This window comes from Andrena cerasifolii, chromosome 7, assembly GCF_050908995.1.
Source record: "Andrena cerasifolii isolate SP2316 chromosome 7, iyAndCera1_principal, whole genome shotgun sequence".
In the NCBI taxonomy this organism is placed as follows: domain Eukaryota; kingdom Metazoa; phylum Arthropoda; class Insecta; order Hymenoptera; family Andrenidae; genus Andrena; species Andrena cerasifolii.
In genome coordinates, this window is record NC_135124.1 from 14,493,353 (window position 1) to 14,519,022 (window position 25,670).

General features: G+C 49.2%; 2 protein-coding genes and 1 non-coding gene across 7 annotated transcripts; 2 read left to right on the top strand and 1 right to left on the bottom strand.

The window, feature by feature from the left end:
• Nucleotides 1-1,503: 1,503 nt before the first annotated feature.
• Nucleotides 1,504-20,823, top strand: LOC143371579 (orexin receptor type 2). 4 transcript variants are annotated; one of them, XM_076816880.1, is made up of 7 exons: nucleotides 1,511-2,066; nucleotides 3,756-4,931; nucleotides 14,775-14,922; nucleotides 15,069-15,287; nucleotides 16,463-16,622; nucleotides 16,830-16,942; nucleotides 19,426-20,823. In XM_076816880.1, exons 2-7 carry the CDS (start codon nucleotides 4,500-4,502, stop codon nucleotides 19,647-19,649), a joined length of 1,296 nt encoding a protein of 431 aa, XP_076672995.1. In that variant the 5' UTR covers nucleotides 1,511-2,066; nucleotides 3,756-4,499; the 3' UTR covers nucleotides 19,650-20,823. The 4 variants fall into 4 exon arrangements, with proteins under 4 accessions (XP_076672997.1, XP_076672995.1, XP_076672996.1 ...); XM_076816881.1 differs by having other exon boundaries at nucleotides 3,801-4,931; XM_076816882.1 differs by lacking the exon at nucleotides 19,426-20,823 and adding an exon at nucleotides 18,582-18,730 and having other exon boundaries at nucleotides 1,504-4,931.
• Nucleotides 6,458-6,597, top strand: LOC143371851 (U11 spliceosomal RNA). Its single transcript, XR_013086135.1, has one exon. It is a non-coding gene; the product is annotated as a U11 spliceosomal RNA (small nuclear RNA).
• On the bottom strand, nucleotides 19,846-25,649 carry Btz (CASC3 exon junction complex subunit). Of its 2 annotated transcripts, XM_076816874.1 has the most exons (9): nucleotides 25,510-25,649; nucleotides 24,861-25,399; nucleotides 23,949-24,373; nucleotides 23,594-23,881; nucleotides 23,097-23,509; nucleotides 22,692-23,030; nucleotides 22,517-22,549; nucleotides 22,088-22,344; nucleotides 19,846-22,009 (listed from the first exon to the last, which is right to left on the bottom strand). In XM_076816874.1, the coding sequence occupies exons 2-9, from the start codon at nucleotides 24,957-24,959 to the stop codon at nucleotides 21,404-21,406; spliced, it is 2,460 nt and encodes an 819-aa protein (XP_076672989.1). In that variant the 5' UTR covers nucleotides 24,960-25,399; nucleotides 25,510-25,649; the 3' UTR covers nucleotides 19,846-21,403. The 2 variants fall into 2 exon arrangements, with proteins under 2 accessions (XP_076672989.1, XP_076672990.1); XM_076816875.1 differs by lacking the exon at nucleotides 22,517-22,549.
• Nucleotides 25,650-25,670: the final 21 nt, after the last annotated feature.

A 25,670-nucleotide genomic window follows, 5' to 3' on the forward strand; every position in this document is an offset into this window, starting at 1 on the left:
ATCTAAACATTCTAAACCATCGCGTCCACTTCTGCGGAGAAGCGACCATCGATCCTCCCCTCCGTTTGCATTTATTTCGCTGCTGGGCATTTATAATCACGACGACGAGCGTCAGTTTCCTGCAAACAGGATCCCTAGATCGATGGCACGGGGCCGTTCTTAAATTACGCAAGGGTAATTTGGGCGGTCTCTAACCCCTTCCCCTCTAAAAGAGCCTTACGTAATTTAAGAGGGGATTCTGGCGAACAGCCCCTTAAATTTATAATTTTTTTTAAAAAAAACTAGGATTTAAAAAGAAGGATCGAACAAATATATTTTCTGCAAGTTTAAAGATGCCTCCTGATGTCCCAAATGAATTTAATCCAATATGACCAACAGTTTCTTAAAAAGAATCTCAAATATCAGTTACTTTTAGGACAATCGCCCTTTAAGGACCACCCCTAACAGCCTGACGAAAGTGCGCGCGCTGAATTGATCTCGCTCTACAAAAGAGCGACACAGAATGGTCCCGTGGAGCTGATGAAGAAAACGCTTGTTCACCTCTGTGCCATCACACACCTACTTATATCCGATTCCCGCTATTCACTTTCCTCGTGGCAACGCTAAGATAAGACCTGCTCCTTTTTACATCGCAGGCCGTTCTTTCGACTCCACGTAACTGGATGACGGGGAAAAAGCAGCACGATCAACACCTAGAATGATCCATTTGTATATGTCCAGTGAAAGGTCAGGGGAATAAATTGCAGTTTTTTTCGCGAACTGTCGTTGGCAAGATAAACAGGTGGACACGGCAGAAAAGCCGGCTCTAAAAACGGTTCATCGTGCCCGGCGATGATATACGAGGGCGGGATCGGATGGACGCGTGAAGAATCGTAAGAGGGCGAGATTTCCGCGACCCCGTGAAAGCCCAGAATTTCCATCGTTACGGGGAGACGCGTGGGAAACCACGGGATCGCTGGAAGCTATTCCACAGCCGGAATTTAATACCTCCGCGGATATCTTTTATTTTCCAAGGATGTCGGTAGCCGGCAACGGCCCTGTCAGTTGCCCACTGGGCGAGCTTACAATCTCCTATCGATCCGGTACATAAAAATCCCGTTAACGGTCCCTCTATGGCGGGCCGGGGCTACTCGTCGCTCAATGAAAACATCATCTCCCATTTCGTTCACTTTCGGTGGACACAAGTCACGTTTCTAAAGGAGCAACGGCTACGATCTTGCCGCGGGCCGTTTCTCTCGCCGTAAGCCCAAGACAGCTCGTAAAAAAGGGGATTGGAATTTAATTCCGGCCGGGCAAAGGAATTTACCGAAGAACACTGGCACGCGCATCACGGCGGGACTCGAGTTGGAACTTCGAAGGACTGTATCGTGTAGGGAAGAAAGAGTTGCTATTCGAGACTTGGGTAGATTTCTGTGTGGTTTGCTTAAACGGGAGGAAAATAGCAGCAGATGGGCACTGGAAACGAAACGTTAATTCGCGTCGGTGGTAGGGCGAACGACTCGCGCAGGGAATCTTTTCTTTCCTCTGTTTAATAGTGGGGTGTTGTGAAATTGCTGGAAAGAAGTACCCAGGGTACCCACGAGGATCGAGGTAGTTGGAAACGAAGCGTGGCTCGGTGGTCGGCTTCAGCGTGCCGCTGCACCTACGCGCTCGTTAAAACGACGTACATACCTCAGTTTCGCAGAGTCCGTCGCCGCGTTCACATCCCTTTCCCGAACCAGGACCCTTGGCCTCCCGTCGCCGCGCCGCGAAACTCTCGGGGAAACCGTCTCGGGGATCGCCTTCGATCACGGTCGATCGACGAGCAAGGGTGGGCGTTTTGTCCACGCGGAACAGTGCTTCTGAGAATGAAGGAGAAACGACTCGCAGAGGGTTCGGAAGTCGGGCAACTAGGTGTTTAAATATCATGGGGGAAACGATAACTCGATGAGAGGATCTGGAGTGAACGAAGGCCACGCTATGGTGCCAACGATAGCTGCGGGAACAGTGACAAAGGGAAAGTTGCGTCGAGTTTGACTAATAAGCGAGGATTGACAGCGACCCGAAGGAATCTGTGAAGGCTGGTGGTAAATATGTGCAGCGATAATTCGAAGGAAGAACGTTGCTCGCTTAGGGAATAGTTTACTGTTTTAATATCTGGCGAGAAGTGAAACAGTAGACCCCCAACGCGGTTGTAAAATATTTTCATCTCGTGGGGTATTCAGCGACGCTTACGCGCGCGTTATTGCATCCGACGCGGCATTCATCTGAGCATTCAAAGTCTCGATTAGGTAATCACCATAATGTTCATCTAATAGAAAACTCGTGACGCGCTCTTTGGAGGACCCTTCGATGAACGATCCTGCCGCGCGTGCCCTCCGAGACTCCCACCGTTCGCTCTTCGCCGTCCGGAAATGACGAGTGGCAAGAGGAAAAATCGCTAAGGAGCGCGTTAAACTTTCCCTCCGTCATCCCCCGCGGTGCAGATTGAATTCCACGTTTCTGTGGCAGTCGTCGCCAGAGTTGACGCGAGCCCGACAGATTTACGATACGCCGCGACCGAAACGAATGGGAACATCGGAAACACCGTGCTCGGTTTACAGCGTCAGAAATATTTCGGATATCCACCACTTTCCGTCGAATCGACCCCGTAAATCGAATCTATAAATCACAACGGAGGAATAACTCTGTCCGCGAAGGAAACGGAGGCGGACACCTCCCAGTCGATTCACTGCGGTCATCGCCGGCACGTATGATTTTTTTTGTTTATCCCCCAAGCGTTGAATGCAAGTTATAATCGTAAAACGCCGAGTGGAAACGGTTCTGGCAGCTTTCTGATTAATTGGCTTTTGCCGTTGGTGGCACGGGCGAGCTCGAAAACGCGGGAGATTAATAGAACAATCGAGGTGTTTTTTATTACACCGACCGAGGGAACGATCGAGGAACGTCATTGAGGATTTTCGCTCGAAGATAGAGAGAGATTTGCTGGCTGCAGCCTCGCGCAATCGCCGGTGCAGACGCCGAAACGCGTACGCAAAGTTCATCAACGTCGGTTAAGGATTTTTCAGAGCGGAACGACGATACGATCAATTAATAGTCGCCGCGCAATTACGCCGCGAGTCGGTTCTGTAAACTCTGCCGCGTCGCTTCCCGTCGCGACGCTGCGGCAACTTCCTAGCAAGTACAATTAAAATTTCAATTGGATTATAAATCCCGCGGGATGCTCTGTTAAGCTCGACTGCAATATTCGCTGCTCCCGTGGGTGTACGTAATTTGGAGCGACTCCCCTTGTTCGGGATCGCGAATTGCTTCTTACGATATATCGGTCTATTGATAGGACATTTAGATAACAAGAATCCCCGGCTTCGCGTACGACAGAGGGTCCGGATGGTTAACGAGACGTCGGAGACGCGATACGTTTCTCTCCCTGCCCGCTCGAATATAAATCCTCGCTGTTGGTCGTTCGTTCCTGATAGCAAGTTTCTTCGAGAAAATTCGCTTTAGCCGCTGCCGACAATTTCTCCGCGCTCTCCCCTGATCGAGTTCTCGTTCCAACTGGCCCGGCCGAGTTCGAGAGCGAAGATAGAATAAGGGGCGAACAGGTGGAAAGTAAAATCGGCGAGAAAGAACGGAGAACCGCCGGGACAAAAGTTTGTTGCGGGCTTCTCCCGAGTCATGCGGACATCGATTCCCTTTCACGCGCGACCAGGGGCCAAAGATTCGCGGAAACTTTGCGGGCTATTGATCCCACAGAGGATTTATCCCGGTGCCCACAGGCTACTTGTCGACGATCATATAACAGAGGGTGCCTGATGTAGAAGGGAGGGAAAGCGGTTCCCCATCGAAATCCTGAATAATTTCTCAGCGGCCCTCGCCTCGTGACCTCGCATCAAAGAACGAAGTTCCTTAACCGCGGCGACACTTAGGAAATCACAACCAGTCGCGCCCACCGAAACTGTCCCAAGGCGAACTTTTTTCCCCCTCGTCCGAGGTCCACGTGACCAAGTCCTCGACACTTGGCCGGTGACGTTATCGCGGCCAGCGGAACAGAAACTTCCAACCGGGAGATCCGAGAAAATCGAGCGCTTTCGGCGGCGCGCCGCGCTAATCGGATAGGGAGCGCCGCGCGGGGATGATCCTTGGGCGCTGGTCGCGTTACCGAGGATGGAGAAGGGTCGGGAAAAAGACGAGAATTGCCGTTAATGCCATGGAAATTGGAGCGAGGTAAACGTCACCGAGCGAAGGCGAAGGTGGCGAGGGAAGAAGCAAAGGTGGTGCCGAGCGACACGGAGGACAACTTTCTCGCTGAATATCTTCTTGTTCGTTCTTCTAACGTTTAAACGGCTAGTGGCAGGCGTCCGCTGGGAGGTTTCCTCGGAGGAAGATCGAGGCCGCTGGAGGACACTCGGAATGGGAAGCGAGAGCTAGCCCGTGAGATATTGGCGAGCGGAGAACTTTTTGCTGGGGCGAGAGTGGCAAGTTTCGAGGTTGCTGATAGCGAGGGACGAGGGCAAAGAAAAATGTTACGCGTCGGGCCGATAATCGTCGGTTGGCTGGCATCGGTGGTGTCCACGCTGGACGAAGCCACCGATGATTGTCCGGAGGATTACATTTCTCCGGATTACGCCGACAACTGCACTAACGATAACTGCACCACGACCGAGGATTACGTGAACTGCATGTTCGAGTACATATTCCCCAAGTTCTGGGACTGGGTGCTGATCGCCACCCACAGCATCGTCTTCCTGGTGGGCCTGGTCGGGAACGCGCTCGTCTGCATAGCAGTCTACAGGAACCATTCGATGAGGACCGTCACCAATTACTTTATCGTTAACCTGGCAGTGGCGGACTTCCTGGTGCTGCTGCTGTGCCAGCCGTTCACCGTGCTCTGGGACATCACCGAGACGTGGTTCTTTGGCCTGGCGCTGTGCAAAGCAGTGCCGTACCTTCAGGTAAGTCGATCTTCGTTATCTTCCTCTTCCCGCGGGAGCGTAATTGAAAGAACGCCGCCGGGAAACAATGAAAAATCCTCCGCCAGCTACACGCTGCTAACCTCCTGGCAATTTGTCCCTGTATACTCGCAACCAGTCTTTCGCAGCCGGCCAGCACAGGGGAATCAGAATTCCGCGCACGTCCTACGGATTCTCGCGGAAAAAGTACCCGTACCTCTCGCGCTATTGCATCCGCACTTCGAGGGTTTAGAATTTAGAAGCTCGAGCCAGGAGCTAAGGCGCCCGGCGGGTAGTTTATGTCGAGGACACGAGCCAGGAGAGTGGAGCTTTTCAGCGGAACCGGAGGCAACGGAACAAGATTGCGGAACGTCGAAACGCGACGGTGTTCTTAATTGCGGAACCTGGGACGCACTTTCGCTGGGACTCAGACACCCGGTGAATTCGCAGTCGGGTGACAATCCCCTGATTTAATACACGGCAGGAAGCCTCCCCAACCCCTGTCAAACAATTCCCAGCGAGTCGTACTCTTTCGGCTCGCTCGCCGTGTAAATTTCAGCGAGCGCCCGCCGCTACGCTTTCATCGGGGCCGCTGGAAGTCAAACAGCCGCGGTCGTGACTGAAATTCGTCTGAGATTTTTGCGCAATCAGAACGAAAGTGGAGAATCCTTATTATCGGAGTGCTACGTGCCTTTTGCCCATCGAAAATCCACGGCATCGGAGAAATTCGTTGGAGGACAGAAATTATCCCGCGGAAGCGGGCACAGAAGGCGAGACAAATTCGCAAATTAAATGGGTAATTGCTGAAGCGGTATCCCAGCCGCGCTCGTATTCGCAGCCCGGTTACTTGTTCGCGCGTAGCCGGCGATTCAACGGGGAAACAGGAAAATCGCGAGCGGAAAGTCGCGCGTTTTAATTCGCGGCGAGGTGAGGATTGGTTTTCTTTTTAATTATCGAATCGTTGGCGCCCGTCGCCTCTGTGTGGGTAGCCACCTACGTCGAAGACGGCTTCGGACCAGTTTCGAATAATAGAACCCCCTCGCGGACACGGGATATCTTTATTCAACTTTTAATTAACTCGATTACAATATCCCTTGGCGTGGATAACGAACGACACCCCCTCCCCTCTGACCGAGCCGATATCGTATTCGTCCAGAAATTTTCTCCAATTCCTCGGGGAGAATTGGAGACCCGAGCGTGAAACGAATTATCGATTGCGGCATCGATGCTGAAATTTTATAATTAACGTCTTATCGAGCGTGACCGAGCGCAGGCTGTCGAACGACTCCCGAAATTGTTCATGCCAGCCTCCGCCCCCCTATTTTCCCTCCTCACGCACGGCTCGATCGCAATTTTTCCTCTCTCTCGCACGAACGCCTCGGAATCGATCGAAAACTTTTCCGCTGCCCATCAGCCGCGCCGCTATAGTTCTGTGATGGCGCAACAGATGGCTCGGTGGTTGAGACGATTCTCGCGTCTGATAATGCGCTGAGGCGTGACTTAAGACCTGCCGCGGCAACGCCACGCTTAAAAAGGGTGCTCGCTACTTTGATAGCGCGCCAGTGCGATGTGAACGTCGTAGTGGCGGGGTATGGCTATCAAGACATACCCAGTACATAATTTTTGTAAACGCGAGGCTGTTGGCTGCCAATTATGCACCGACGCCTCCAGTTCGCCGAACGTCAAGCGTAAACGACAGAAATCCCGCGTCGTACTCTCGAGCTGTTGAACGTTACTAAAACATCGAGAACGCACGACGAACATGTATATAATAATCCCTTCATTAAACACGGATGTGTCATATCGTCGCTAATTCGAAAAGCCACCGTGACGAATGCAATTGGCCACGCGTGCAGCTTGAAAAGTGCATTTAAATATTGCGCCGTAGTTCACATGCAAACGGGTAACAGACGAGGGTGTTAGCAAACTTAATTAAGTCCGTATCCGGTCCGGTTACCGCGTTTTGAAATATAAATGTTGATCAAAGCCGCGGGCGAGGGGGAATTAGCATACAAAGGGGCCTGCGCAAAAAGTAAAAATTCATTAACTATTTTAAAACAGCGTAACGGGCTTCTGCGATGGAATTCGCGAAGGAAGGTTAAAGCGGGGCAATGCGTCAGATTTATTTAATCAACGAAACCAGTCGCGCTCCTCCTTAGCAGATATCTCCGCGGGAATTATTCCACGGAGATCGCTGCAGACGCACTCTTATTCGCGACACGAAGGTGCCCGTGTTTGAAAGCTACTTGCTCGCTAGCCCGGCGCGCGATTTCCCAGGGAATGCATTATTCCAAGCGACGCCCGATGTGACGCCTGGAACGCGTACATTTCTTTCGTTTTTCCCAGCGCGATGCAAAATGTCGCCGAATTTGTGGCCGCGTGTCGCGCATCGGAAAAAGGCGAAAAAGGTAAGTGCGCCAGGCGGGTCGTGTCGGTGCTCGAAAATCAGATTGCAGCGCGGAGGTCGACCACCGGGAAGCACGATTTTCCTCGCGGTGGATTGTCGCACGGCGCATCCGACTGGAATAAACACCGCGAAGGCGTCGCGGCCGGAACAAACGAACTTGGTAATTCGGCGTTATTCTGCTCGACGAGCCCGAAATACGAATTTCGAGGGCGGTTGGGAAAGGGTGCGACGAGCCTCCGTGGATCATCGATCCGTCGATAGTCGACTGGACGCGGGGAGTCGGCCCCGCGAAACAATAACACCTTGGTGGCGGCGGGGCCTTGGAGGGGTATCAAAGGATCCGGGGTAATCGCATATTTCGCGCGGTGAGATTTAATAAAACAGCGCCACCGAATGGGGGAGGAAGAGAGGATTTAACACGGTGCGATGCTGTAGGGACATTCCATGCGAACTCGGACAGATTTCCGAGTAAATTTTCGTAGATTACTGAAATTTGAACATGTTGTAGTCTTTAGTGATATTTCAACGTACCTCAAAGGATTTTTCGAAATTTTGAAAAATGTCGATTTTACAGCCGTTTGAATTTAAGTGCTAACTTCTTTTCAATACCTGCATTTGTTTAAAATAATTGTACAAAAATGGTTAAATTTTTTTGTTTAAACTGAAATAATTTTTTCTTAAAACTTCAATGTCTTCTCTATAAGTATCGTAAAGCTCATCTCTATCCGTTTACTACTTCCATAGCTATAATGTATTGAAAAAAAACTTAGCACTTAGTTTCAAACAGCTGTAAAATCGACATTTTTCAAAATTTCGAAAAATCCTTTGATGTACGTTTAAATACCACTAAAGACTGCTACATATTCAAATTTCAGCAATCTACGAAAATTAATTCCGAAATCTGCCCGAGCTCGCTTGGAATGTCCCTGTATAAAGAGATGAAGAACAAAGACCGTATCTCTCGCATCGGAGTCGAAAGGAGCGTTACATGAACTTGCTTTATAGGCTATTGTGGGGGGTGTATTGTTTCAGGCATCGGTGCCCTCCAAGGCGTGAGGGCAGGCGAGGGGAATGCACGGGAGGATCCATAGACTCGCGTAATCCTCGACGCCTTCGCGATTCATCGCGGAACACCGTTAACGACGAATCATATTCGCTCTCGTTAAAACGTAACCACGAGAGAGTTACTCCTTGGACCTGCGACCTCGCCACTCCACCGATATCAGATTCATTTATTTAGGAGAGGGATTACTCCCGGCTGGTTATGAGCGTAATACGATAACGCGGAGAAAGGCCAGTCGCCGGGACAAACGTAATGCCGGGAGGAAGGAGAGCGTAACGATATTAAGTGTAATCATAATTGGATCGCCCGGCAATCCAGCCTCCAGGACTCTCTTCTTTCTTTTTGAATGAAAAGCAATTTTAGAAGACATCCAACCCACTTTCCGTTCTTCCATCCCGTTTGGTTAAAGAACAGAGGACTCGCGGTTGCGTCCGTATCACATCCAATCCACATACAAGGAGTACGTACTAAACACATGCATATTGCGCGTTCGAACACTGTTATCGTGTTTGCGCGACGCCGATCGCTAACCATCGGATCTAATATCACTCGGTGCCGAAAGCAGTGGCGGCTACAGACAATAGCCCCTGTGAGCAGCGTATGCAAATGAACCGCCGTTCCCGGTCCAAGATAATTAACAAGGGCACGGTGCGGTTCCACAGTTGCGCGAGCCATTAAGCGATGAAGCAGCGCGGCCCGCAAGCACGTGCGCTTTCTGTCCATCTACTTAAAACTCGATCGGCTGTGCTGCAGAGCTCGCGGCGGGCTCGCGTACGTACATGCCGGGAGCACAGTTGCGCGGAAATATCGGCTCGGCTCGTTAATCATGGCCCCCTGAATATGCACGCGTGTGCAAACTCGCGTTCCGCGCAACTCCCCCGTCCCACGCCGAACCGATGTACCTGTGCACGGTTGCGCGACCAAGGTAGCTCTCAGCCGGCGTCCAAATCGCATTATCTTACAACGTGTTGTTGCACGGCGCTCCTGGCCCCCGATAACTTATTCCCGGGTTCTCAACCCCGCGCTGAACACCGGGGGCTGGGTTTCCCGAGCTGCAACCGAATCGCCGCTCCGGGCGCGAAGACATCGTTAGACGTATCCTTAATTTGCCGATGTAATCCCATTTCCCCTTGCCGATGGGAAACGCTGATGGGACGCTTCCATCGGCCGCGTCGATGACAACCGTCGCAGTTTGCATCAAGCTTCGCCGCGGAGGAAATCCGACGCGGCTAGGTAACGTTGTTTTTCCGGAGAAATTGCCGCGAGCGGAAAGGCCGCCCTCGCCGAGTGAAACTCCCTCGCCGAGAAAGAAGAGATACCTCGGGCGAATATTGTAGAGGCGAGAGGGAAAAAGTGTCGCGAGGCTGAACACGCTCGGGGGTCGCGTGTACGTGAATGCAACCCCGCCGGAAGTACGGTGGCAACCAAAGAGGTCGTAGCGGATGCATAACGAGGGAAACCCGGCAGTTCGCCCTCGCGCTGCTTGCGCGCTACCTTTCGACGCGAGCTCAATCTGCTTGGCAAATTCGTCGTCAGGACTCGGCTCGAGCGTGCTACGGAAGTGGAGACTGTTTGGGAAATTATCCAGCGGGTTTTAAAGGGAGATCGAAGCGGTGCTAGGAGAAGCTCTCGATGGTGATTGGAAATATTCGCAACAGGGAGATGTAAGTCCTGGTAATTACAACCAAACTGCAGTGTACCCTAAGGAAACTGTTGGGACTATAACATCAACCTTTTAATCATTACGCGCACCGCGTTCAATAGCAAAGACGGTAGCACGACACTAGGTAGAGAACAGGAGCCCGTTGCAATTAATTACTCGTATAATCGATCCTCGTAATTGGAAGCAGGGATGAAGGGTCCGGCCACGGAAGTAAATAGCAGGACACCAGGCGCAACAGGGTAGCAGTGCCAGTCAGGACCCTTCGAACGAGGGTTAACTTCGTCTGGGTCTTTAAGGACCCAAACGTAAGAGCATTGCACGCAATACCTATTTGTTGGAACGGACGCCATCACCGGCTCCTGTGTGATCACTCAAACTGTCCGCTGTTCGAGGGTTAAAGTGGCCCAGGAGCATCGTTTTGAGGTGATTAGGTGGAGCGAAATAATGGTCTTTAAATTTGTCGAACAACTGAAAATGTTCACTATTCCTTGCTGTACAGAATTGTATTTTTCATACTTCCAAAATATAATTACAAATGTGTGAATTTAAATCGCAATGTTTGTGCCTCAGTGAGAGCACAGGCCCTCTGCGGAAGTTCTCAGGCACCCGCTTATGGAATAAAGAATAAGTTGTACGTCGCTGGGACAGATCGATGCCCGTTTCAGATGAAATCGCGTGCACTTTACGCGACCGGCGGGCGTCTCCGGAGATCTCTGATTAGGTGGACACGAGCGTGCGCTACGGTTTAACGATACGGTCGATCGTCGAAAAGAAACATCTGCATTCTGCGCGGGGACGAAGGGAACGAGTAACGAGCGTCGTTCCACTTCCTCCAGAACGCTCGAGATTCCCAGGGAGGGGTAGCTGCATAAGAAAAAGAGCCGCGAGCACTAAAGCACCCGCACCCTCGCGGCGGAACACGTTTACGAAGGGGGTGGTGGCGGACAAAAGCTCAAGCCGTCGCATTATACGGCCCGCGAGTCTGTAGTTCTGCAGGGCCGTAAAGCTGGATATCCGCTGTCGGATTGACGCAGATACAGGTCGTAACGAACAATAACTCGCTGCTACGCCAGTCACCGTCCAGCTCTCCAGCTTGTCTCCAAAGATATTCGGCCCCGGGGGCCAGATGGGGGAGGAGCACGCGGCGACGTAAGAATTACGACCTCGTCGAGATCACGGCACACTTTCCCGTCGTCGTGGGAGGATCGTTGAGATATTCAGGGGGTGGGTCGGAATTTCCATACGTTTCCGCAAGTTTCGCGAGCCGGAAGAGAACTTTGGCCCGCACTCGCGAGTCCATAATTGCTCGTCAACACCTCGAGCGGCAGCTAAAAGCGATTAGATTGGCAGCCAGCGGGCGCTCGTTCTGTCGCGGCCTGGCCTTCGTTTTTCCAAAGGACCCGTGGCTCTTCGGGCGAGCTGCGAATTTCCCGCGGGTTTCGAGGGATCGGCGTAAACATCGGTGTCTGTCGAATGCCAAGCGAACTCCAGGGATGCTCGGAAATGTCTCTTCCGCGAAGAAGCTTACGCGAGGCGTATAGAGGGTCTATTAGGCAATTGATTCTGTTTTCACGACAAACATTACGGGAATAGCTGGTTTCCGTGTTGAGCATGTGCCAAGAGAGTCGCATGAGTTACGAGACAGGCTTGATGCTCGAAAGGATAGAACGAATCGCTTCGAAGACCCAGGACGTCGGCGCACGAGCAGAAAGACAGGGCGCAGCTAATGATATGAAGTTCGCGTGCCGCGTGCTCTATCGTGAGGGTAAAACGGCCGCCGGTACCCGCCAGACCACCCCCCCGCTGGCTGATATTTCACCTGGGACAACTCTTTCTCGTGACCCTGCCGCATCTCATGAATTTTTCAGCGCCGCACGCTAATGCCCTACCCCTGGTGAGAGTTTCGAAGACTGAGATCTTGCAATTAGATAATAGCGGGATCGATCGATCCTCGATCCCAACGAGGGCAAGCGAACGCCGGGAGCGAAGGGCGTGACCGGGAAAAAGGGATTTCGGGGTTGATCCGCCAGTTATCGTCGCCGGCCTAGCGTCCTGTCGATTTAATGGATGAACGAGAGTCAAAGTCCGCGCCGGCATTGTCGTTATCGCCGACACAAGTTAGGCGCGCGCTGGCGTGACGGATGCAGTTGTGAGTGGGGCCGGCAGATAGCTGTGAGATTTAATTAAAACGTGCTGCCCGCTGCCCACCGGAGCAAACAATCGCGAAATCCCTTCGTGTCGGATAGAACGTTGAAAAAACAATGCGACCCGCCGATGATCGGAGATAGCGGAGCTACTCGGATCCAATCCCATGTTTCCTTTCCCATCCGCGCCTCAAGACCCGACCCAACACGCGAGCTGTGTACTTTCCCACGCCACTTCTCCGTGCATTCAGGATTTCGCCGCTTACATAGCGACGAATAAATTAGAGCGTATCCCCCGCTGCTTAATTGCCCGGAAACCGTGGTGGATATACAATAATGACCGGCGAGAACGCACCGAGCGTTTCGCCGCGGAACGATACGCCCACGGGCACGTGAAGCTCTCCGTGTTCCCGCGATCGATTTGCATCGCACCTTGGATATCTCCTCCTCGAGATCCTTGGCCGGCTCTAATTACCGCGGCTGCAGTCGCTAACGATTGACCTTTCACCCTCGTATAAACGAGCGGGGGCGAGTTTGTCGCATCCAGGGGACTCTAAGTTCGCTACGTGCACGAGGGAGCACGGGGAAAGTGTCAACGGCGAGAACTTTCCAGGGAAAAGAAAACGGGCCGGGGGCTGTCGCGTCTCCACGGGGAAGCTTCGACTTTAAAAGCTAACTGTATCGACGGCGCTGTAAGCACAGCCGTGAAAAACGAGACCCAAGGTGCATCGCGGAATTACGCGCGCCAGGTAAGTTAATATCGAGAGTGGAAGCTGCTTGATGAGTAATATCCCAGAACGGCGGCCGTCGTGCGCTGCAATCGTATCATCCATTCGCAGTTTTTATTCGCGACGAGGAATGATAAATCGTCCTCGCCGGGGAAGCTACAACGTCCGCGTAATCCCTTCTATCAGCAGACCGCCTCCGAGTCGCGATAACGATTGCTCCGAGGAGCTTCTTCGGCCCCGACTCTCGCCCCCGGAATTAAAACGCCCCGAGGATTTCGGTATGCAGATCGGCTGGTATCTACTTCGGAATAAACTGCTCCTAGATACCTAACTATACAATTCCCTACGTCCAGATCACACGGCGAAAAGAAACGAGCCGCTGCTTCCATTTACATAAAACGCCCCCGCTCGAATCTCGCGCGGATAACGCCCACGCGTTCTCTTTTAACCTTTGCGAGGGTTCCTCGGAACAAGGACGATCGTCGCGGCGGAGTCACGGATCCGGATGAATTTCCATCGTAAAGTGCCAGTCATCGCGTAAACTAGCGTAAAGGATCAGACGACGGGCTGTCGTAGGGGGCGGATGAAAAGCTGTGCCGCAGCAGAATGCCTCCCTCCGTCATGGAGGGTGGCTGAGAGCAGTTATGTTGCTGGTCAGTTTCCGTCGATAGCTCGAAATGCACAGCGACGTGCAACCGAGGCCTGTAACAAGCTCTTTGACGACAATTCGGAAATTCAATCGACAGCGACACAGCGGGCCCCTTAAACGCGTTAGCCCGTGCACCGTGCGAGCAGGCGTCACGCGACTAACGTCCGAGCGGCGTTGTATCGGGAAACAATAGCAAAGGCCTGCCCGGGGCGTTTATCTCCAGCGCAATTCTCTTAACGATCAAATCGAGCCCCTAATGAGCCGACTTTCGATGAATTATTTAGCCAGCCTGTCCGACGGACGTGCGTACGGCCACCGCGGACGGCGGAGAAGTGGGTCAAGCCCGTTTATTGCACGAGTCATTTTATTAATTCCACGACTCGCCGCCGGCCCGAACAAAAAGAGCCCCCCCACGAAGCCCGAAAGCACGAGAGCCAGTAAATTGCCCGTGGAGGGAGGGGAAAAAAACAGCTGTCTGAGCCGGGGCAACAGTTTTATCAATTTTCCGGGAGACGGGACTCCTAGGAGCCTTTCGCTCGTATTTCCTAGGCCCTCGTTTTATATTCATGACGTGTCCCTGCGCCGTGGCCCGTGTTATCGGATGGAAAGTCAAAACGCAGGATACCGCGCGCCCGTGAATGTGTATAAAGGCGCGGCTGTGCCTCGCAGCGGTGGGTACTGGCTCGAGTAGGTCAGAGGGCTCGTAGGAACTTAGGGGAGTACAGTTTTTCTTAAAGCGTCGCGATACAGCGGAGCTGCTGAAGGAAGCGCAGACGGTAGAAAGTCCGCTGATCAATTATGTCTGCGACGACAGCTTTGCTGGTGCCACGTTCCATGGGTACCGCGCCTTTATCAGGGGATACATCTGATCTGCGATGCAACATGTAAATTCCCTAGCAGGCGGAAGTTATGGAAATTTCACGAATGGAAGAATCAGAATCGCAAATGAAGACGATCAATTCTTTTCCGTTGTAATACTTGAAACAGCGGGGGAGGTCTCTGATATCCACTTGTCGGGCGACCAACGGCGCCCCAATTTTCCCTAATCGCAGCTTTCGCGCGTAGGTAACCACAGCGACGTAACGCGCCCGCCTCGAAATAGAAGTTTATTCTCGGAGTATCGAGGAGGAAGTTAAGTACAACGCGAGCCGATAAACGTCCCATCGTTCATCTGTCTTCCCTTCTGTTTCAGACGGTATCGGTGACCGTGAGCATACTCACCCTGACTTTTATATCGGTAGACCGATGGTACGCGATATGCTTCCCTCTGACGTTCAAGTCGACCACGGGCCGGGCTAAAACGGCCATCATCTTGATCTGGACGATGGCTCTACTCTTTGGTAATCCTTTTCCCTACTTACCCGAGCCCGCGTTTACGGAACGCCGCGTAGCCACTCGTTTCCAGATTAGCAGGGCTGGGTCGCCCATTCCCGGCCACCGCGAAATTATGAGAGAACGCGTGCAACAGCACTCTCCATTCCCGCAGACATACCGGACCTGGTGGTGCTGGAGACGTTCCCGGCCACCACAAAGGTCGTGACGATCCTGTTCACGCGGTGCGACATATCCGGGAGCAAGGATATCCAGGTGACCATCACCATCGTCAGGATAATCTTCCTCTACACCGGCCCGCTGATCTTCATGACCGTGGCTTACTGGCAGATCGTGCAAGTCCTCTGGAGGACCCACATCCCGGGCCACAGCGGTAAGCAAACGATTAGGGGAGACCGGGGCTGGTAGGCCAGTTCTTCAGTGTTTGATTTTTAATAAATCGTGTGGACGAAATATCATTAAACCGGTTAGTATATTTGATAAGGCATACATTTGGCTAGCTGAGTAAATTATTAAAGTTGACTTAATGCGACAACAATTAAGGTATTTTAATGTTTTTCTAACACCCTCCATGCTGGTCAACCGACCCCATGATCGGGATTGGTAGACTTACAGCATGGGGTAGGTTGACAATAGGTACAATCAGTTAAGAAAATGTTATTAGCAACTTATCTCAGTTGCAATAAACTCACACGATGTCACAAGAGTTGTTTCATTATAAAATGTTAATTATCTGTTGTTCATTTTTTAATAATAAACTCAATATTTTTTCAACTTTATCATAAATTATATGTATTCATAGCATAATGAAATTTAAATTAAAAATAAAAATCGCTTTCCGAATAACAATTTAAACCTTATTAATGTTATTTTGACTTTAATAATCTATATAACCTGCAATTATTTATGTATAAACAACAATACTATGTCAATAGATCGTCTAATAAACAAACTTAAAAATAGTCCCTTAACATTTATTCTATCGCAACTATATAGAGCGTGAAAAAATAAAATCTTTAAGAAAAAATATTTACTTACCTAATCAATTTTTCGACAAACGCTGGTAACTGTAAAAAAAACCTGCGATCGCGGGGTCAGGCATAAATGCATGGCATAGTAGCAGTGACGTCTTTCTACAGTAAATCTCTCCGCAGTAGAGCATATGTCGGTGCAAAGTTATTAACAATTGGTCAACCTACCCCTTGGGACAATCAGCCCCGGTCTCCCCTACTCTTCATCCCCGGGACGGGATACAAAAATCGCGCGATGGTCGTAAAACATTTGTAAGCTTCCTTAAATTTACGGACCACTGCGAGCCGTCAGGGGTGTCCCGTCACCTTCGACACCTTTTCTTATCAATGTTTCTGCTGCTGGTGCCTGCGGACCGAAACGATCGCGTTTAACGCGACATTTAACCTTACGACCCGCGGTGGAAACGTTTACATCCCTGCAAGCCCGCGTGTAATCTTTAATGTCCACCCAGCGATCCCAGTAACCATGGGAGCAAATGGTTTCAGCCGGCGAATAATTATTGCACGGATTTTGCAGTGCCCGCGCGGGACTCCCAGACGAGCCAGCTCCACCCTTCCTGCGGAGAGATCCCCGAGGCGCAGCTGAGATACCGGAGGAAAGCCGCCAAGATGTTGGTCACGGTGGTCGTCACTTTTGCCGTCTGCTATTTCCCGGTGCATTTGCACTTGCTCTTAAGGTACTCCCCAACTTACCCTGTGCTTCGGGGCTCCAGGCGGCAGCCTGCTAATATCGAGCCGAAAGAAGTGCAACAGGCAAAAAGACGCGGCACGCTCATTCGCGATGCAACGCGCCGCGTGCTGGCCACCACGTTGCATAGGGAAACAGTAGCCGCTGTGGCGCGGGTGAAATGGATGTTTGTGCACGCTGTTATTTACTGTTCCAGGTATACCATCATGATACCGTCGAGCAAGTTGATAAACTCCATGACTTTAATCGCGCACGGCCTCTGTTACTTCAATAGCGCGGTTAATCCGCTGATCTACAACTTCATGAGCGGTAAATGGCCCCTACCTTTCTAACTCTCGGTCCGCCTACCGCGACACCCTCGCGCCGCGCCCGTCGCACCTCGGTACTACGCGACTTTTCGGGCGAAAGCTTATCCGATCTTGCGGTCGAGCCTCCATTGTCTCGGCCCTTATCGACGATCGCTGTCGGGCCCGTTTTCTATGGAGCATCTGCCTCGTTAAAACGCTCGGTCGTGTCTCAGTCCCTAGGAAATAATCGGCGCGTATTATTTCTTGACGAGGGTGCCAGCGCCGCGGAGTTCCTGCGAAAACGACACCATTAGAATCGATAAATCTTTCATGAAAGCAATGCCGCGTGTCATCTATCTCACCCCGACTAATGGAATGAATAGCGACGAGGGAAGAGGTTGCTCCCACCTGAGCACTGTTTTTATTGACCAGTTTTATGGACGCGATAACAGGCTCGAAATCTGCTTGTAGCGTAATTTGTGTCTCTTGTACGCACGGGGACTCAGATTAATCTATAAATGGATCTATATGAGGGCGAAGGGGAGATTCGAAAAACTAGGGATATAGATAGGGTTGCCAAATTTTTCTCGAGGAAATATACTCGACGGCCAAATGTGATTAAAATTTAGTACATTGGGAAAAAATATATGTAGTACTTTTCAGAGGAAAGTAGTACGAAGTCAAACTGCATAAAAACATCTTATTTTTCAAATGTATATTTTTCGCGTATTTTGCATTATTAATTAATTTAGTGTCTTTGTCGTTTATTGTTATTAAGGGATATGTAGACAAAAGATCAAAGTTTTCTTCTATGCTCGTTGCTTTTTTCAAATAGATTGGCTATAGGAGACTCCCAAGGAAACTGTGGTCATCTCCCCCGGAATTACCCTACACTAGACAAAAATATAGTACAATACTATGTATTATAGTACAGTTGGCAATCCTTGATATAGACGAAGGGACAAGGTCAAGGACAATTGAAACTCAGTTCTTCACGTTACAACACCCTCGATAGTGGGAGCGATATTACGATTAATCCCCAAGTATCGAGTCTTTTTATTCGACATACATTCCCTCCGCGGCACGTCCATATAGATTCTAGAAACTGAGAATGAGTCACCAGGTATACCCGAAAAGGGTCGCCAGTGATCGCTGGGCATTTCGCTGATTCATTATAGAATGCAAAACTTATCGGAAAGCTGTCGTCCTGCCGTGATTAAGATTCCTTTCCACGGGCGTTCCTATCTCTTCCGCCTTAAGAAACCGTGTAATTAAATAACAACCTCGCCGTTTCAGGCATTCGCGTTTCAAACGAAATCAAGGGAGAATCCTTGGCGTAATTCAGTCGCAAGCTAATACGATTCCGTGCGTTCCGTCGGCCACGGTAAGCAACCAGCGGCGCCGCATAATTTCGGGCATGTACAGACGTTGGACCGATAACCGCTATTCCGGTTCCATTCGAAGAGTCCAGGTCCGTAACGCTCGCCGTCAGTTTACCGCGATCTGAATGCATCTCCTCGAAACTTCTCCCGTTAAAGATTCGTGTGCAGGGAAGGGAGGGAAAAGCGTGTCTACGTACCCGATATTTCCGCGGGAGGGGAGGTCACGGGGACGGCGGAGTAGGTGAATGCGAACGGAGATATTCAGCGTGTGGTTTGCAGGTAAGTTCCAGCAGGAGTTTCGCCGTACGATCCGAGAATGCACGCCCTCGAAACACTCGAACGATCGCAGGCCGAATCAGCAGCACAGCCACGCTCGCACGGCGACCGGATACCGCTCCGCTCCGCAGAGCCGTCGTGAGCATTTCTGACACGCGGATATGAGAGTCTGTTGGGCGAGAAAAGCTCCTAATACCGTCGCGGAAGGACCTCACGCCGCCGGGAACGAATTTCCCCAGCAGCGATGTACTCTTGGACATTGCACGCCCCGAACTCGATCACGCTCAGGGTGAGCTGTATTATATTTCATACTCAATCGGTCGTAGTCGAAGTCGATCGAGCGACGGTAGTTTATCACAAAATTAACAGGTTACGGCGTTACGACGCGATACCACAGCACGCCGCGCGCACCGGTGTAACGTACTAACGGGCGGTTTCGAGAATCGCAATAATACCGGATAATCGATGCATCGATCGATAATGTTAAAACAGCGTGCAGGTGTTCCTACGTTGGTAAATTACTTATCTGAGCCCTCCTCGGGTTTATGAAACTTTAATCGCGCTAATTCTGAGTTTATTCGCTTTGGAGGATTAAAATGTAAGTCGAGAACGAAATATTGTATGGCTTGCCCTTTTCGTGAGAATCGCGACGAAAATTGAGGTCGATCGACAGTGGCGCCGATATCTAATCGAGTTTCGTAACGTCCGGCCGTTGCACTTACAGTTGAGATTACAATGAAATTACCGCGAATATCGAGCGAGGCGGATCGCGCCGTAGAACGTTGCTTAATGTGTGAAGTGAGTTGGAAGAAGAGTGGCGACGATACAACGAAACCTTTCATTGCAGGGAAATTTCGGAAGGAGTTTAAGCGTAGCTTTCGTTGCGCTGGAAGAAGCGGCTCTCATATTCATCGCGGATATCTCGCGAGCTCTTCTAATCAACCTAGAACAAAGTCCCGGACCACGACAATACGAACAACGTTCAAGCACAATAACAACGTTCAACGAAACACCGAAAGTATACCTCTCAGCGCTGTAACAAGCGTTCAGCAAAACGAGAAACACGAGTGATCGTAAGTACACACCGGTTGTATCGCGCGTGTGCGTGAGTATGTACGTGCATCTGTGACTGTCAGACGCGCAATAAGGTTTACAGGCAATTTATTTATATGCCATTTGGACCTTAACGGTATGACATAAACGGTACATAACAGATAGAAGGAGGAGCGCTATGTTTTACTGGATAATGTATAAATAACAGAGGGGATTTGTAAAAGCGACTGTATTTAGTTCCTACTTTCATAAAAATTGGTAGACACTGAGAAACTCCACTCGAAAATTCTAGTCCCTTGATATAACGAAACATCGAGTCACTTTTCCAACTGTACCTTATACGACGATAAGAAAGAATTACGGGGAGGGGAGGGAAAGCTCGATGTTTGTTCCCGCTGAGCGTGAACTGAAACAATATAGTCACACGTGCGCATCTGCGCGCCATTCTTTATAATCAAATAGCCGTGTTTGTGGCTGTTACTGTAATCTATCATTTTCAAACGATACGCCGGACGTGCCGGATACAAGCTTATATAAAAAAGTCTAATAGTAGGTTATAAATATAATGAGATGTAAAATCTCGTACTCTGTACACTATTCCTAATATTTCGCATAAATCTCGATGGAACTTGATCTTGAATTCGCCAAACTAGCATTTCTATCGTGCACGAGGATCGTATTTAGCAAGGCGAAGATCGACGTCGCTGCTTGCGCGATCTCATCGCCCATCCGCTCGACGAAAGATTTTATTCTGGTTTTAATCTCAATCTGTGAAGCTTTCACGCTCGAAGATCCCTTGAAACACGACGAATTGAAATGAGGAAAAATAAACTTAGCCGCGTGTGAGAAAAAATTTCTTATCAATATATATATTATCTTTCCATTTCACCTTGTCAATAACAAAGCATATTGTAAGCGTATTTAAGAAAAAAAAAAGAAAAATATAAGAAATTATCACGGATTCGACGTCTCGCAACTGTACCATAAGTCCAACAGATATAGATCAGCGACAAGATTAGTAGTGAATGTTATTTTCGCCTTAACTAGGCCTTTGCGATGCTAAGCTGAATTATGATAAAGATCGTTCTCTTCTCGCGATACTTGCAGATCAGAAATTTGTTTCACCATCGTAGTGTAAGTAAAAGTAAAGCATTAAGTAGTGATTATTCATCAAATAAACGTTCTTCATTCATCCACTGTTTTACTCAATGAATCGCGGTACAAACACGTTTGTACACGACAGACATAATACATGCCGAGGTTACTGACCTGACTATATTCTATTTACAATAGCCTTTGTATTAAAAAGATATATCGATTTATTAACCACTTTGCCAGCCGATGCTGCGCGCGTTAATACTCGATACACGATAATACATTTAACACTAGTCCCTTCTACTAATAATCGATTATTAGTAGATCTGATATATGAAAGTAATTTTAACAATATTGAAGGATGCAATTTATAATAGTATCAGCAGCCCGATGGAAATTCGTAGCGGAACATTGTTACAAATGTCAACTACGAAATATACAACAATATGCTGAAATAGATAAAATCATTCAGAGTATGCATTACACAACACACACATCCAATTCCTACGGTACTCTCACAAGTTGCTTGTGAATACCAATTCGCTATACATACTGTGTATTAACTGCATTAATTTAATATTACACGGCATCCTTATAATATAGAGTATACTCGTTCTCACGGTAATTCACAATTACGTCGCTTGCAAAAACAATGTCAAAGACTGTGCGACATTCTCTCAAGCCGCTGCTTCCTCGACGACCGTACTCTCAGGCGCGGCAATCTCGATTTTCTCCAAATCGATCTCAGTCTTTTCTACAAGTGTCTGCTGGGATTTAAGTGGAATAATGATTTCATCGTCTATAACAAGCTTCGAGGTGTCGTTGGCACTGATTTCCTCTGTTTGCTGCGTCGCGACAACTTGCGAATCTAATGGTGCGTCGATTTCAATGTTCTTAACAAGCTTTTCATCGTCATCGACCACGATGTCTGTTACTACACTCGACTCGTCGATCTCCTCGGTCTCTTCTTGCCCGATCTGCTCGTCTTGCGTGTTATCAAACTGCCCTGGTACAGGCTTCTCATCGCCTTCCAGCAAGTTAGATTTGAGCTCCATGTCAGTGTGTAGCGTGCCACCCGGCAGACTCGCTTGCTGCTGCTGCGTAATTCGACCTCTCCCTCTGCTACTCTGATGTTGATTTTCCGGTGGCGGGAGAATCGGAATAGCTGCCTTCGGTCGTCTCATCGGCGCGGTCTGTTGTTGCTGCTGCTGCTGCTGCGCTGGGCTGTAGTAAGTACAACCTTGCGGCTGGAAGAGTTCTTGCGGTGGCGGTGGACGCTGTGGCTAGAAACAGATGCAAAATGCATTTGTGAAGATACAAAGGTGTGAAAGTTTTGAGGACCTCTGCGGCAATGATTGTACCTGCACTGGTGGACTGTATCCTTGATAACCTTGGAAATTCGGTTGAAACGCTGGCCCGTTCGGTCCGGGAACGTAGTTAATTATACTAGGCGGAGCGGTCTGCGGAGGAATAAATTGCGGCGGCGGCACCAAAAACGCTGGTGGAGCGTAGCTAGCAGGTTGACCATTAGGTGGCAATGGGATAACAGGCTGTCCAGCCATTGGTGCGGCTGCGGCGGCCACGGGCGTGGTTTGTTCAAAGTGACCTTGCGGATATCCTATTATAATAAAATATGTACATGCCGTTATACGGGTAATAACACGCACTCACGTGCACGCTCGCGCAAATCGCGTTATATAAATACTCGGAAATTTAGTTTGAGAAAACGAAGCGAATAAATAGGTTGAACGAAAATTAGTCACGTGGTAGAGCAAACCACTGTGTCTTACCTTGTGTTTCTAATACACCTCTTGAATTGCCAGCTAGGAACATGTACATACAAGTCACATATTAATACGAAATGTGTAATGTGCTTATAATTGATCGAAGCAAAATAAATTTTATCGGTAGAAACGTGGAGATACGTTTCCAAGTTGTGGACATAAAGGTGTGCTTATCTATTACCTTGCGGAGGGAAATATCCATGTTGGTTGTGTTGACTGTGCGGCTGACTGTGTTGATTGTGTTGGCTGTGCTGATTATGTTGACTATGCTGGTTATGCTGATTGTGTGGACTGTGTTGCCCGTGCTTCGGTGGGAAATTCGGTGGCACCGGGTTTTCAGGAGCGGCAGGACGTTGTCGTAAACTGGAGTATCGTTTCGGTCTATTAGCAGAACCATCTTGTTGCTGCTGAACCGACTGCTGCTGCTGCTGCTGTTGCTGTGCATGAGACTGCTGCTGTTGCATTCTTGGAGGCACTGTACTTGATCTCTGCTGATTAGGAGACTGTCCGTAAAAGTTCTCTGAAAAAGAATGATACACGATGCACCATCATACGTCTGACACGTCTACTCATATTAGCCACTTACTGTTGTGTCTTCCAGTTTGCTGATACTGCGTACCGTCGTTGACACTAACATGTTTCATGTCATGAGTAATTTGTTGTTCATCATCGTTCTGTATAGTACTATTTCTCTTATTCTCGGAACTGATCGGACCTGCTCCGTGTCCCTTTGGTTTAGTCTCAACTGTTCTATTAGTGACCATATTGTTATTAGCATTTGTCCTGAATCCTCGCCCACGAGTTCTACTCGCTGCCAAGCTTACAGACTCTTGGACGTTCCTCTTGTTGCTATCTTTCGGAGATGTTTTCGCGTTAGTCAATTTATCTGCATCACCGCCAGCCCCATTGTTTCCATTGCTACTTTGGGACAAATGCTTAGTGTCCTTTTTCCAAGCTGGATTCGTGGGCTCATTCATCGCGGTAGCTTTGCTTTCATTTCTGTAAATTCAGAACATTAAAGCAATTATCGTCGATGAAGTCGGGTAGATATTTACATACAATATTTCGAAAAGCGTTACGCACGTGTTAGCATTAGAAGTACCGCTAAATTTCGTTTTCGGACTATCGCCTTGAGGTTGCAGAGGTGGGAAATTTTGTACTTTGGTCTGCGATTTATTTTTACTACTGTACCAAGCCGACGAAATTACTGGTTCTTTTACTGGTGGGGAAGGAGCGTTTTTCTCAGTTCCTAGAGCTGGGAAATCTTCACCAGTTTTGTTGAATTTTTTGTTTCTAACAGGCACGTTAGTTCCTGGTTTCCCATACGCATCTTCATCTTCCCAATTGCGCGTATATTTATTGGGGCCACGACTGTAGGATATAAACTATGTAAAATAAAGCACCGCAGAAACACCACCGCCCGTAACACCAAACCTACCCGTATCTTCTTCTTCTCCTAGCTCTAGGCGGACCTTCTTCGTTTCTTATATCGTAACCATAAACTGCTATCAGCTCTTCGTGGCTCTTTGGCGCCTGTTCATCGTCATTATAGCGATCGTGATCCCATCTATCCTCTTTATCTTTCCACACCTTTTTCTCTTTGGGATCCCTCTCGCTCGGCGGCTCCGCATTATTGTCCGTCACTTCGTCAGTCGTTCGATCATCGTGTTCGTAAAATGTTCCTCTCTTAGGAATGTACTGCGGATTTCGCCTATCCTCGTCATCATCCAATTTCTTCTGAGGCTTCTCTTCCTCCTGACCATCCCCGCTCTCTCGTAACGCACCATCTTGCGATTCGGCGTCAGAGTCGGATACATAAATATCACACTCCGAATCCTGATGGCCATCGGTTTGCTCGCTGCTCTATAAAAGAAACATAAAGAGTAAGTACAAGAGAACGAAGAAACAACCTCTGTTTATACACTCTGTTATTCTAAAAGTGTAGCTTCGCAAACTCGTAAAAAACTGTACTTTACTAAATCAAGAAATATTTAATGAAATCTCCCGTTACTCGTAAATTCAATGCACAGAATAATCCCTGATTTTAATCATCTTGCGAGCGTGGATAACGCAACGTCCACGAGGCCACTTGCCGGTAAATCGAACACAAAGGAAAGTCTCCTCAGTTTACGATCATATTCCGAAGTATTACAACAGTCTACTTAATCCGCTTAATCGGGTCTTCCGCCGAACTTTCGATCCAGTTCAGCGAGAAAATAGAAAGTCCGATGAATAATAAGATGTTAAGAATGGCGATGGAAAAAGACGAGAGAGAGAGAAGAGGACCGAAACTGTCCGCGCGAAAGTCTCGGGGTATATTTCGCCTGGGAAGAGTCTCGCAGCAGCTAACCTGGGTCTCCTTCGTTGCGTTCAAGTCCTCGCAAGAGTCCGAGAGGTCGTCGGAACCGCACGACTGATCAGATTTCCGCCGTCGTCTAACGTCCGACATGATTGCTCCAGCTGAAAGCACGCGTTCCCGAATTATCTCGGCTTTTCTCTCGCCAGAACGTGAACGAAACGATGAACGGTGGATGACTTTTAAGGTCGAACCAGTTTATGCCTGGCGATGCCTGTTTCTACTTCGTCGAGGCCCACGATCACGATTCTCGGCCACAAATCACGGACTATAGGCTGTATCAGGCTATAGAGAAGGCACACCAGGTTCACGAAATTTTCACAGCAGGGACGATCACGTCGGATCGCTGTCAGATTACTGCTCGCTAGCAATGGCGGTTCTATAAACTTTCAGGCACCAGTCCCGTTCGTTCCTCTGGAGCGCGCAGCACCGGTTACACTGATGAATTCAAGCTGCTCCGCTGGATAGTTTTCAGCGGCTTCGTATTCTTGTAAGTCGGAAGTCATAAATAAAAAGGGCAATTGCTCGTTAGTCTGTGGAAAAGATAAAATAGGATTCAATTGGTTGCCGCGGGAATTCGAATTTTTATGCGTTTTAAACGCCACCTGCGAACTTTTCGGTCTACTGTGTTACATATACATACGGTTTTATACATGCTTGTGCCCTGTGCCTGATGTTTTGCTAAACAGGACCGTATAACCTTTTTCCAAATCCCTGGTACACTGATCTTGAGAACAGAATTCTTCTGTTGCATGGATTTGTAAAAAGAATTTGGCATAAACCAGCCATAAGCACGCTGGCGAA

Bases quoted from the DNA above. Each gene is read 5' to 3' on its own strand.
- LOC143371579 (XM_076816878.1), top strand. From the start codon at position 4,500: ATGTTACGCGTCGGGCCGATAATCGTCGGTTGGCTGGCATCGGTGGTG. The intron at 4,932-14,774 runs GTAAGTCGATCT...CTTCTGTTTCAG, and splicing joins AAGCAGTGCCGTACCTTCAG to ACGGTATCGGTGACCGTGAG. The intron at 14,923-15,068 runs GTAATCCTTTTC...CCATTCCCGCAG, and splicing joins GACGATGGCTCTACTCTTTG to ACATACCGGACCTGGTGGTG.
- Btz (XM_076816874.1), bottom strand. From the start codon at position 24,959: ATGTCGGACGTTAGACGACGGCGGAAATCTGATCAGTCGTGCGGTTCC. The intron at 23,031-23,096 runs GTAAGTGGCTAA...ATTCTTTTTCAG, and splicing joins GCAAACTGGAAGACACAACA to AGAACTTTTACGGACAGTCT. The intron at 22,345-22,516 runs GTAAGACACAGT...TTATTATAATAG, and splicing joins AGGTGTATTAGAAACACAAG to GATATCCGCAAGGTCACTTT.